This window comes from Gambusia affinis, linkage group LG01 (assembly GCF_019740435.1).
Source record: "Gambusia affinis linkage group LG01, SWU_Gaff_1.0, whole genome shotgun sequence".
Taxonomy (NCBI): domain Eukaryota; kingdom Metazoa; phylum Chordata; class Actinopteri; order Cyprinodontiformes; family Poeciliidae; genus Gambusia; species Gambusia affinis.
Window position 1 is genome coordinate 32,271,347 of NC_057868.1, and position 13,714 is coordinate 32,285,060.

Below are 13,714 nucleotides of genomic sequence, written 5' to 3' on the forward strand. Positions count from 1 at the left end.
ATTTTAGCTGTGTGGCTTCCAGGGACATCTGGGACTGGGTCTTGATTTTATCTTGATTCGTTATTTTGGTAAAGGGGGGTGATTACAAATGAAAAGTTTTCAGATTCTTATTTGTAGAAAAATTTATAAACCAGGTCTCGTTTATCTTAGCACTGACAATTATGAACAATTTCTTTTGTTGGTCTGTCACATAAAATACAGTGAAGTTTTATTTTCACGCTGTTTTGAAATGTACTTCAAATGCTTAAAAGTTGCAGGTTAAAAAAAGGAAAAAAATGAGCCAACATTTGTGTAAAGTTTAGATTTTTTATGTTTTTTTTTGTTGTTTTTTTTATTGAAACACCGTGAGCTCCCAGTACGAATCAGATAACTAAAAGAAGACCAAATGCCTGGGATACAACATCTGTTGTGGATTATGCTGGTTCAGAACAAAAAAAGCAGATGATTTATGTAAAAATTAATAAAATAGCAAATAACTGTGAGACAGCAAACAGGGTGGGGGAGGAGAAATGATCATGGCATGACAAACTGAACACAGGTAATGGTACAAAACAGATGAGCGGTTATGAAAATAAAAATAAGAACTGGATCTGCAAACTTGATCACACAAGTAAGCACATATACACACACTCATCTCCAAACACACACACACACTCTCTCGCTCTCAGTCTCTTTCACTCTCTTTCTCTCTAAAACACACACACACACCTACAGATAAAATGTGGTGATTGAAATGATTGAAACCCTGTTAAAATCAAACGTTTTTTGTTTGGTTTTTTTTACATCCACATCTTGTGTCTGAAGTGCAGGAAACAAAGAAAAAAAATAAGAGAGATAAGCTCGGATGAATACTGAAAAGCAAGCCCATCTTCACTGGTCTAACACAACCTAAAAATGACAGCGTTCCCGTCTCTGTCATATCCAAACCCAGTTCCCGCTTTACTCCCATCTCTATCATTCCCTCTCACCTTCATCCTGCTCCCGTCTCCCACTTTCTAACACCCTTCTCCCCTCACCGCGCGGTTTGATATCAGGCTTTTCTCACGCTTTTGCATCTTAGACGGCGGTGGAGAGTCGAGACAGCGAATAGTTCAGGCTTTGAAAAGCACAATGTCCAAGTGGAAGTACAGAAAGAGGACTGTGTGGGGGAGGGGGGCTGAGGAGTCTCGTTGTGTGCTGAGCTTGAAGGTGGTGAACCTACATTTTAGGATATCTGAGAACATTTTGGGTTAGTCTTGTACTGAGGAGCGTGTGAAGGCATGAGGTCGAGAGGGAACAGTTGAGGTGGGTGGGGGTCAGCGTCGCTCAGGGATTTGTCCCTCGTCCCCAGACTCCCAACATCGGAGAAACGGGGACTGGATCAGCTTATAAGGATTGCGTTTTGAGCTCGATGGGTTCCCCTCGAGTGTCCTGCTGAGTCTCGCTCTGGGGGGGTCGACTTCCCTTCAGTGTGGCCAGGCGCTCTGAGAGACCTCTCATACGGGGGAACAGTATGAAATCGTAAAAGATGGCACCCATGGCACCCCCGATCATAGGCCCAACCCAGTACACCTGCGGGAAATGACATACAAGTCATAAACGGTTGAGCTCTACACGATGCTATTCGCAGCTGTAGAGACACTTGAACGGCTCTGTTATTACATTTTAGGAGATTTTCAAATAAATTTTATCTAATCTTATTTTTGGATGACGGTGGATATATGTATCTGTTTAATTTGTTATTTTATTATTAGATAAGGTTTTGAGCTAGCTAGCTAGCTTTCTAGCTAACAAGGTATGGTAGCTAGCTAGAAATCTATCTATCTATCTATCTATCTATCTATCTATCTATCTATCTATCTATCTATCTATCTATCTATCTATCTATCTATCTATCTATCTATCTATCTATCTATCTATCTATCTATCTATCTATCTATCTATCTATCTATCTATCTATCTATCTATCTATCTATCTTTGTCATATTTTATAGTTTTGTGGTAAGGACTACAGTCATGATAATAATTATTTATTTCTTCTATTTTTAGGTAACTGTGTGGCTGTTACAGCAATTCTAGCTCCAGAAAAACAAAAACTGCTGTTTAAAAAACTTACCTATGTGCGATATGTTTCTTTAGGATACTAGTTACATAAAGTAGTGGGATTTGAATTACTAATCTGCACACATTAATTGCATTTAATCATATTTTCAATTTTTTTTGTAATTATTGATGCTCTCAATGAACAAACATTGGGGGAAAAATAGTGAAGCTAACAGTCACAGTAATACATAGAGTTTTGGTTAAACATCATTAATCAGAATTTAGCATGACATTGATAAATCAACATTCTTATAATAATAAATGGCAGTAAAGATATTACCCAGTGGTTGATAAAGTTTCTGAAGAGCACTGCAGGGGCAAAAGATCTGGCAGGGTTCATTCCAGCACCGGTGTAGTACATCTAAAACACAATTCGTGCATTTGTTAAAGATTTCCTATGTGCACAATTTTGCGATGCTTTTACCCTTATCCTGAAACTCTCACCCCCATGAGATGCCCAATAGTGACAGAGAAGCCGATGGAGAGGGCTGCTGATCCCATACGGCCATTTCTCCTCTCATCGGTCACAGCAAAGATACAGACAACAAGCTGGAAGGTGAGAAACACCTCCACTGTGGTGGCCATCCCCAGGCTCATACCAGGCTGCAGCTGGAGGCACAAAAATTAAGAGATGCAGCAAATGTTTGACCCATAGGATATTGAATGTTAAGCCTTGATATTTACCATGTTCATTGCCATGTTGCCTCTCATGTTCCCAGGTGTGACCCCGTACAGCACTGCAGCTCCCGCCACGGCGCCCAGGCACTGCGCGAAGATGTAAAAAAAGGCACGGAAAAACGACATCTGTGAACCGATAAGGTAGGCAAAGGTAACCGCGGGGTTGATGTGGCCGCCGCTGATGTGGCCAATGGATTGGATGAAGGTGGCGGCCGCCAGACCGAAGCACAGGGCCACGTGAAGGACGTGATAAGGTCCGGTGGTCCAGCGCAGGGCGGCACCCATGCCGAAAAATACAAAGAACATGGTCCCGAAGAACTCAGCGAAGACCGCCCGCCAAAAATTCATAGACCGAAACTCCCACATGATGTGTGATTGAAGTTCTTAGCCTAGAGAAGAGGAGTGTTGGTGAATCAAGAAAAGGTAATTTACCTTTTCAGTCCTTCATGAAACAGCTAAAACAACAAAAAATGTACTGTTTTAGTGTCAGCTGAAAAACAGCCGCTTTAAACGCAAATCTGGACTCTGCTGGTCTTTACCAAACTGTGCACTACGCTGGTAAAGTCAACTCAGCTGCTTGCCACCTCTCTCCACCTGTCGCAAAGACATAGGTGTGAGATGATGTGGGATGCGAGTACAGACCAAAGATGCTTAGATTCTTCAAAAGTAGGTGGGCATCAATGCTAACTGGGGGATTGTAAAGCACAGACGGGGATAGACGGATTCTCCAGTGGACCTTTTAGCCTCTGAGGGAGGGAAGTGGGCAAGTTGGGCGCTTTATAAAACCCCCTCCTGGGGCCCCAGGTGACGTAATAATCCCCCTATTGGGCTGAGGGCGGGGAGGTGGTGAGGTACTGCAGCGCTAAACATCCTAAATCAAACTAACTTAACCTCTTTTGTTGCTTCTCTTTTTACACCTCCACTAAAACCACCAAAGAGCCAAATCAGATGAAGTATATGTTAGAAAAACAAATCAAATCAGAAAACTGACAGGATCAAGAAGGGTTATTTTTGTATATTCAGATCAGAAGCGGAGCTGAACCTCCACTGGGAGCAACAGCTGAAACTCAGAGGAGAAGGTTTTCTTGAGGGCACATGTCATCTGTTGACATATCATAACTGTCAAAACGTGCAGATATAAATTCTGATGGACAAGGGCAGAAAGCACACACTTGTGCACAAAGAGACATGCATGCTTGTGTGCACACACGCACACACACACACACATGCATGCAGATAATACAGTTGGGGCCCCACACGGAAGCGCCCAAAGCTAACAGCGCTAACACTGAAATGCCTGACCCTGTGAAACCATTGTTTGCAACAAGCAAGGGCGCTACATATGCTCAGAGACAAGACAAAAATACAAATGCAGTGAAGTTCAGGGGAATGTTTGCAGCTTCACTTTGCCGTTATTTTAGAGACATTTAAACCATCGCTGAGGATTAAAAATGGTAACAAAATCTAAAAACTGTACTTGACTATCTGGGTTTTGGTTGATTCTGCTACAGCAAGAGACAGTTAGATGGAAAATGAACAACAGAAGCAAAAATAACCTAAAAATAACACACACCTAAAGATGAAATGTGATGATTGAAGTGATTGAAACCCTGTTAAAATCAAACAGCATTTAATAAAGAAAAGTGATTTGTGCAAAAAGGAAGCCAAGAAAGCTAACAGAGCTGCAAACCAGAAAGTCAACCAGAATCCCACCAGTTAATAACCAACGCATTGCTGGTTTCTGTGTTTGGCAGAAGACTTTGACTGATGACAGTGGAGTCTGCGTGTGTGTGTGTTTGTGTGTGTGTTTGTGTTGTAGAGACATGCTGATGGGGATAAGCGGCACTGAGTAACATCAGTGCTCACCAGAGCCGAGCAGCAGAGAGCCGTCGCCGTTAGAGTGTGTGTGTGTTGGCGGTGATGAATGCAGAACGCTGATCTTGTCGTTTTAACTGCCTTTTATACATGTCAGAAAGAACACACACAATGCTGGTCCTGTGGCAGATATTGTGCATTTTGTGCATGTGTGTGTGAACTCCTGTATGTAGTGTGTTGTAAAACTGCAAGCCTTTCTGAGTGTGTGTGCATATGTGCAACTAGAATGTACACAGTAAGAGCATTGCTCATTTATGGCAAGAGTTTTATTTAAAGATTTTACAATAATCGTCAACATTGACTTGTTTTAAAGGGTCGGTCATATGCAGTGTCTTACATACATTTTGCTTAAACATTTTCTCACGTAACAACCACAAACTTTTATGTATTCATGTAGCAAACCAGCACAAAGAATTTGTGAAGCAGAAGGAAAAGGATACATGTTTTTCAAATAGTTTCATAAATAAATCAAGTTCAGTTTGGATTATTTATATTTGGATCATTCATTAAAAAAGGCGGTGAAGTTCAGTTTGGTGAAAGGTTTTCTATCGAATCAGCAATCCCTCCTGAGCGATCACGTCGTCATTGAGTTGCATCACCTCGTTAACTCTGCAGCAATTCCTTATTCAAAGCGTGTATTTATCATCTGTGGAGGTTATTATCCCATAGGAGCATCTGAAAATTGACTTAAAAAGAACTAGTTCCTACTTGCAGACTTTTTCACTTTTGAACCAAGTTATTAGTAAAGAGTAATTTACCAATGGAACTGGTACTTTTTGATCAATTTTAAGAAATTATTGACTAAACAGTTACTTCTAAGTTAGTTTAGTCCTACCTCATTTGTACGTAAATATTTGCATTAGAACCTGATAAGATGTTGCATTTTTTTCAGTGTAATTTCAGCAACTGTGACTATTAGCTCTATCAGAAAGTAAAAAAGTAAAAGCAGACAATGTGTCTGGGAGAGTAAACTTAGAATCTGAGAGCAAGGTGCTCTGTTATTTTGGAAAAATCAGATCTCTAACATTCACTGATGCTCGATTCTTGAGGGTTTTTATGTGAAGAAGATTTTCACAAGCAACTAGATATAAAAGGTAAAGAGAATATTAAAAGCTTCCTCAGATTTATCAGAAATAAACTAAATAACTTAACACAAAACTATAACAAAAAAATAACTTTTTTATGCAACACAAATAACAGCAAAGTCCAGTCTTGTGATGATCAATATTCCAATGACAAAAGTGAATGAAATCAGATTTTTGGAGTTACTATTCATCATAAATGGTACTAGGAGAAGCCTCATATAAACAATTTAAAATGCAAAACATCCCAAATTGTTGCATCATTTTATAAAACCAGAGATGAGATATTTGGAAACGTGGGGACGTGCTTGAGCTGTTGTCCAAAGATGAACAACCATTTCTCTCTCTAGATGTGCAGATGTGGTAGAAATATACATCTTAAAGACTTGTAGCTGTTATTGCAATAAAAGCTGGTTCTGAAACCGTCTTGGAACCGCGCATCATTTTCTCTCCTCTTTACAATAATGCATTGCTTTGTGTTACATAATGGCTCAGTAAAAGAGTTAGATTTTTGTGTTTGTCATATGAAGCAAATCTGGAAATAAAAACAGCTAGTATCTTAACAGAAATTTGATCAATATCAGCATATACCGAGAAACAACAATTCTTAAAGGTTTTACAAAAACAAAACATTTAAACTGTGCTCATACTCCCATTGTTTCCATTTTAAATTACAAAGCTTAATCTGTTCTCCCTGTTGGACCACAACAGAGGTATGGAGGTCCATTTGCCTGTGAATAGCAGGCCGTATGAGAAGAGACAGACCTGGACGGACCGTTTGAGAGCATCACTGAACCCACAGCGCCGGCGAAGAGCCGCTTTAGCATTTCAAAGCGATCACAAACACGAGATGCATCTGGAACATCAGGCCGTTATTCAGCAGGATTCTATTTGTCCCTTTTTCATTTACATATTCTGATTATGTGAAAGAGAATACTGAACCTAGCGACATTAGCTTCCAGCCCCATACATGGCAATAAAGGCAGAACATATCCTGTGTCATATAAATGGTTTTATCTTTTTTTTATTGTGAAAATGAAAATAAATATGATTTATTTTTTGTAGCCTAGGAAGTTTTACGATTCTCAGTAAAAATGAGTCTAATGAAGAGGATGCTCTGGGTTTTCTTAATTTGATGTAAAAATCCCTTTTTCCACCATCATCTCCATTGAAGATTTTGAAATAAAATTAAGAAAATTACAAAAAGATTGTTGTTAACCAAAACAAGACGGTAATGGACAAATTCAAGGTCAAAGGACAAATTCTTCAAAGTCAAATTCAATAGAAAGTCTGATAAAATCTCCAATAACTTCGCCAAACTCTGAGTCAGAACCGCACAGCATTCTGGGGGTTGTAGGCAGAGGAAAGCCTTTTGTCGCTCAACCTCTCACTGCTAGATAAACAAGACTGGTGGCATCAACTAGCTCACTCGCTCTCTGGCTACCAAGCAACAACCTGTTGAGTAACCTGTGGTTGCCTAGCAACAACCTGTTGAGTAACTGCCACTACAGCAGATTAAGGTTTCACCACTTTGCCTCTAACTGCTTAAAAATAAAATAAAAAAATCTGTTGGGAAAAACAGGAAACGTCAGACCACCAGTTTGGCAGGATTTCAGATATTTAGAACAAAAAAAACTAATCAGTAATTATTGATATTGACTGATATGAAACTCTTATATTATGATAGCTGTTTTAAGCCAGCTATCATAATCAGATTTGTTTTTATTTATTACACAACACTCTTCAGATCATTAGTCTGATTTGTGGGTTTTTTTGGCACAGGACGTTTAAGGAGCTTAACCGTCGGTAACTCAGCTCCTGCCATCGCTCATCACCATCGAAGCCTGACTAAACCACCGTCCGTCTTCAGTTGCTTTCCTGTTTGTTGGCATGTTTGGCTCTCATGGCGTTCTGAGTCACTGTGGACAGAGACGAGCCGGTCATGCTGGCCGTCTCAACGATCTCAATGTCCTTGCAGGTCAAACAGGCCACCAGTTTCTGGCGAGAGGCGCTGCGGGCGAAGAAGAACTCATGGGACACTCCGGCCAGTAGAGCGCCGATGATCGGACCGATCCAGTACACCTGTAGATGGATGACAGAGTAGCAGAGCGTACCGCACCTGAGAAGGAGCTAAGGTTGATTTTCTGTGTAAACTGAACAAAATTCACAAATTTGTGTAATTGTACGATCATCGTCTGCACTATTCATGTTAGATTGCAATAAATCTTTGCTAATTATTTAATGACTCTTACTGCCTGTAGCACATTACATGCAACCTGTTCAATGCAGCATAAAAGGTTAAAGCAAAGAACAAAAATGTAGTTACTTATTGTAAATCATTTTTTACAAAGTTAGTATGAAGCATCTCCATGCTGCAGAGTGAAAAGTGTTTCTTACCCAGTGATTTTCCCAGAATCCAGTGATGATGGCTGGACCCAAGGAGCGTGCCGGGTTCATACTGGCACCAGAGAAACGAGCCTAACACACAGTTATTGTTGTTAATTGGTGGCGTGACGTGTTTATTTAATGGATAACATTTCTCAATTAAAACAAACTGAAATATAATATTTGTGTGCGATATTACAAATAATCTGAATGTGGTGTGTGAGACACCTGAGGAAAACCCCATTTGCAGTTTTTGAAAAGTGGTTCTGAATACAAATGCACTCCACACTTTTCAGATTGTTTTATAAAATATTCTGAAATGTATGCATTCTTTCCTTTCGGTTTTATAACAATGCGTTAGTTTTTGTTGTTCTATCTATTAAAATTCAACATTTTTTATGTAAACAAATATACCAGGAGTCTTGCTTTTTTTGTTTTTTTTACCCCTATTAACACTCCAGCAGTGTGAGAAAATCCAATGGCCAGATTTCCTGGTTCCACGCTCTCCTTCCGTCTCTGCTCCTCCACTGAGAAGACGGTGAAAACCATCTGAAAGGTGCACAGAACCTCGATGCACAGAGCCTGCGCTGCATTCAAATCTACAGGAACCTGAGTGTGATTTAAGAGGAATCGAGACAGAGGAAGCATTAAGAAGAAAAATATGAGAAACATTTAGCAGAAACTGAGTTACATTCTGCAAACTGACCCTGTTAACAAAGTGCTCTGCTGTGGCTTTGAGCGGCAGAGCCAGATAGAGGGCCGAGGCCCCTAAACAGGCCCCCAAACACTGAGCCACCATGTAAACGAGGGCCCGCAGAGCGTCCAGCTTCCGGGTGGCCAGCAAGGACAGCGTGACAGCCGGGTTCACCTGGTCAGACACACAGACACAAACTGCTTCTCTACTTTCAAATGAAATCAAATTCAGCATTTTTGAATTTCACCTCACTGTCGGCATTCACTACAAGATTTCACAAAGTGTGTTTTTTATTTCATGATTCTATATTTCTTTCAAAAACATGCATGTGTGTATGTCTAATTAATGGAAAATATTTTCTGCTTTCTTTTTTAAACAATTTCTATCCTGATATTGATTATTGTTACCTTCCTAAAATGATGTCCTAACAACAACAAAAACTCCACGTTTTTTTTTTTTTGCCATTTGATGATTTAGGTAAAAAAAATAAATAAATCAGATCATCATTTTAGGAAGGTGACAATACTGAAGCACTCAATCAATAAACCAGAAGCCAAAAGAGAAACTGCTATTATTTACTAACTGGTGTACTTTACGTCTAATTTTCTGCTTTTACCAACTTTTAATTTAATGGACAATTTCGTCACATTTATTCAACATCCTTTTGGCTGTTTTGTGGAACAATAATTTGTTCTTTAAATGTCGCTGTAATGTGTTCACCTGCGCTCCACTTATGTCTCCAAAGCAGTGTGCCAGTGCAACAATGACCGCACCCACTGCCACCGCTGGATACAGGGGCCCCCCGGGGACCTCGCCGGGCCCTGGAACAGAGGCGCCCAGCACGGCGCTCACTAACACCAGGGTGCCAAGCAGCTCTGCTAAGACGGCGCTCCAGAACTGCCGACTGCGGAGCTCCTCGGCAGAGAAAGGACACATGAACAAAGTTAGCTTGTATTTAGTCCTTCTATTCGATTTTTATGACTAAAATGAATCAAAACACGAAACTAAAATGTTGTTGAAAGTTAGAGGTTTGTAAATATGTGTTTGCTAAAATATTAGGGGGACTTTGAAATGTAAATATATGCAAAATTAAAGGATTTGCCAACAAGTTAACGTGTTTCTGCTAAGCATGATTTAGGTCTCGTTTATGACAAGAATAGAATAATGGCAAACATCTCCTAAAAAATAGGTTGACTAGGAGTGGGGTAATAATCAATTATAAAATGATAAACAAAGAATCATGCTATGATCTACAGTTTTACAACAAGATTTGATCAATTCAAAGTAAACAAAGTGTGGCCTGAGTTGTTTGGGTCATTTGTTGAGCACATCTGGTTTAGTTCCCCTAGAAAAACTGAGGAAAATAGAAAAGTGATTTAAAGTTTTGTTTTTTCAGCAAAAGCTGGTATTTATGTTTTAGAGAATGTCCATCATTGTGGCAAAATAAGAACAGGATTTCTCTCTTTTTGCTAATACATTTCTGTAATATTATGGCTATATTTTGTCTATATCTACATCTGTGATGTAGACAAAATAACATGGTTTTGAGTTTTCAGGACGCAGGACTTTCAAACCAAACGCAACGGAGAAATATTTTGCTTGTACTGCAGTTGGTACTCTAGGTTGATTTGAGGGAAAAACTAAGTGCCAAATTTTGGAATAATTTGAAAATCTTTGTTTAAAAGCAAACATGAATATATCAAAAACCTGAGATAAATTTGGTCAAATCAAGAAGAATTTGACCACCATGTCAACTTCAACATGTTATGGAGCTTCAACATAAACTGATAAATTACAAATTACTTCCAACTAATAAAACTAAATCATCATAAACAACCATTTTTATTGCAAATATACTTATGCAATAAAAGGGCTACTTTGTGTCGACGTCTCTTTCCAGGATTATAAAGAAAATGTACAACTTTCCTGTTGCTCATATCCAAGCATTAAATGAGAATCCTCACCTCCCGCCAGGTCATTTCAGATCCAGTGTTCGTTTCCCTCCGGCTCCTTGTTTATCTCTGTTTCTGTGTGTGGAGCTGTGGGGGTCTGAGGGCTTTGGGCTCTCATTAACTTGAGAGCTCTTTTGATGAGAACAGCCTCCTCCCTCTCCACCTCACGCTCTCCTTCTCCGCTGCACTCCAGGTCCTGCTCCACTTTCCTGCTGCTCGCGCACACACACACACACACACACACACACACACACACACAGAGCAAAGACGTCCCTTTGAGGTTGCATGTCTAACATCCTGTCCTCCAAAAATCAGCCAACAAATTAATCAACCTTATGCCTCGATAGAAATCTGCAGGGTTTCTCACATGCATGCAAAATGCCTCAGTAAATAAAATCAAAAAGATGGTTACAACTTCAAAATGTGCTGCATATGAAGGCGATGTATGTTCATTCTCAGTTGATACAATTTGTCAGCACTAAATATCGTCCCAAATTACTTAAACACATATACACACAATGCCAGATTAAAGCTTAAAAGCAACACATTTAGCCAAAAATCCACAAAACTAATTAAAAATTCTCCAACATAGTTTGGATTTAACACTTTGAACATAATTTAGACTTAATTTTTCTCTATATGTTTCCATTTATCTTTTAAGAGATTGCTTCTTTATATTTTGGCATTTTAATAAAAATATCAATAATAGTCACCTATCATAATAAAACACAATAAACACGACCCAGACAGCAGAGAATAACCCTTTTGAACATTAGTTACATTATATTTATTTACTTTATAACATTAGAAAATTTATCTTACAATCTGTTTCATTTGCATTTTCAACATTTACAAAAGCATCTTAAAACATTTCGCACACGTCACAGAACAATACTTTGGTCACTTTGAAAAAAGTGTCCTAACTTTTCCTCAGGTTAAAAAAAAAATCAAAATTAATCTTTAGTTATATTTTGTTTTGTTGTTTAGGTGCAACTAAATCACGTGCAGAGATTACACGTTGATATAAGAATAGTTAAAAATAACAGAATATTTAATAATCCATCCATTTTTTTCAAATAGCAATATCTCTAACTTCCCTCTGATTACATCAGCAGCACACAAAATCAAATGACTTTTAATATAAATTACACTTTCAAGTCTATAAAATTTACAAGGAACTGTTTCAATCTTAAGAGATGTCTACCTAAACCAAATGGATATTTGGCTTATAGTTTTGTTTCTTTTCTTATTTTATGCCAAGAATTTATTTTCTTCAGGAAGATGTACACCATTTAGCAAAAAGTTTGTTTTGTTTGTTTGTTTGTTTTATTTTTGTTGGGTTTTTTTTTTGTCAAACTGTGTTTGGTGTGAACTGGTCACCTAGAAACTGCCGCTCAGCATGACTTTCAAAACAGTAATAGCAGAAGGAGCCAATTAGTGAGCAGAAGTGAGGCGAACAAGAACAAACCTCATGCTTTGATTTCAAACCATCTGTTTCTTTAATATGCAGCATTTCTGTTTCAGATACGATCAATCCCTAAAACCTTTTTTAATCATTTCAAAAGGCCCGTTTTCGTCTCTCTACACGCTGCTTGTGAGGTATCCCTCCGATCACCATGGGGACCGCCTCTTTCATGATGCTGTTGCCATGGAGGCTCGTGAACTGCTGCATCTCTTTTCATTGTCCCTCTTTGATATCAACATACACTGCACTTCGATCAGATGATGCTGCAGGAACCGCTCTGGGTCCAAACCGAGCAAAGGGACAGAAATGACCGGTACATGATGGTGGTGGATTTCTGCTGGTCTGCCCCATTATGTCATGGATTACCCCCTCCTCACTGGGGCAACTGTGTGACTGTTATCCCCCCTTTTGTGGCGGTAAGCCCCAAATGTGCGGCTCTGGAACCCGCTGGCGTGAGGAGTTTTCAGGCCGCCTCACTCACCCAGAGTGCTGACACTGACACTATTTTCACACATACACTCGAAGTGCAAACTCAGGGCTTTGGGCTACAGAGCAACAGGGAATTAATACTGGATATAAGAAATGAATGTAAGATAAAAAGAAAAAGAAAAAAGAAAGAAAAACCTTGTTTTTCCCGATTTTGATTGTAGATTCATTAGTGAGTTTGAATCTGGAGCCTCCATCACAGTTGAGCAGCTGGAAGTGACAGCAGGATGTTTCCAGCACCATGTGCTCCAGACAGGACTTTTTATTTTCTGCAAAAAATATTTCATTTAAATAAAAATTTAAAAAACTGATGCTCCCAATATTTCTATGGGACACGAATAATTTTAACATTTTTCACGGTCAAGTTCAAGTTTAGTTTATAAAACATGGGAGGACAATGAACGTATTAATGAACACTGACTGTAAATAGATTATAGCCAGCTGACTAATTTCCATCACTAGTCCGATAAATAGTTCTCATGTGACATCACATTTTCGGGAACCTTGTAGCTGACAGCCTGTCATGATAGTTGCTATGGAATTGCTATGACAACAATAAACGAGCTAAAAGCTTAGACCTAGATTCCGCCTGGTTCATATCTAACAATATAAGTACAGAGCAACAGTCAAGTCTTATACCTTTAGATATTCTTTTTGTTCGTTTCAAAGCCATGGTTCATATATGCTTTTTGCTACTGCCTAACAAGATGGCGGTTCTGTGGCGCCGATCACTTCCGGTTCAGAATTGTGGGAACTGTGGAGCGTTGATGTTGAAGCACATAATAAATGCAGGGATAAAAATCACAGAACAAAACTATGGGAAAATAAATACTTTAATTATAAAATCGATATCTTTGCATATAATCAAGGTTGACATTTTAACTGGTTTTTACAAATGTTTTGCAAGCCCATGACCAAATTATGCAATATATTATGATGGATTAATCACTGCATCACAGTATAACTCACCACTTTCTGAAGTGAAATTATTTCCAGTAAATTGAAAATTAGAAAT

General features: G+C 39.0%; 2 protein-coding genes across 2 annotated transcripts; both read right to left on the reverse strand.

Annotated features, from left to right (window-relative positions):
• Positions 1-303: 303 nt before the first annotated feature.
• On the reverse strand, positions 304-3,543 carry mipb (major intrinsic protein of lens fiber b). The gene is made up of 4 exons (XM_044114851.1): positions 2,767-3,543; positions 2,527-2,691; positions 2,363-2,443; positions 304-1,551 (listed from the first exon to the last, which is right to left on the reverse strand). Exons 1-4 carry the CDS (start codon positions 3,124-3,126, stop codon positions 1,366-1,368), a joined length of 792 nt encoding a protein of 263 aa, XP_043970786.1. The 5' UTR covers positions 3,127-3,543; the 3' UTR covers positions 304-1,365.
• A 161-nt stretch (positions 3,544-3,704) lies between these two features.
• On the reverse strand, positions 3,705-13,208 carry LOC122833778 (aquaporin AQPAe.a). The gene is given in 9 exon segments (XM_044121650.1): positions 3,705-7,799; positions 8,115-8,195; positions 8,547-8,711; positions 8,809-8,970; positions 9,517-9,711; positions 10,761-10,785; positions 10,787-10,960; positions 12,838-12,968; positions 13,121-13,208. Coding segments are annotated over 8 exon segments (1,077 nt in total). The 5' UTR covers positions 12,897-12,968; positions 13,121-13,208; the 3' UTR covers positions 3,705-7,583.
• Between the last annotated feature and the right edge of the window lie 506 nt (positions 13,209-13,714).

Coding starts and splice junctions, on each gene's coding strand:
- mipb (XM_044114851.1), bottom strand. CDS start 3,126: ATGTGGGAGTTTCGGTCTATGAATTTTTGGCGGGCGGTCTTCGCTGAG. Junction 2,692..2,766: donor GCAACATGGCAATGAACATG/GTAAATATCAAG, acceptor TTGTGCCTCCAG/CTGCAGCCTGGTATGAGCCT. Junction 2,444..2,526: donor CTATTGGGCATCTCATGGGG/GTGAGAGTTTCA, acceptor ATTGTGTTTTAG/ATGTACTACACCGGTGCTGG.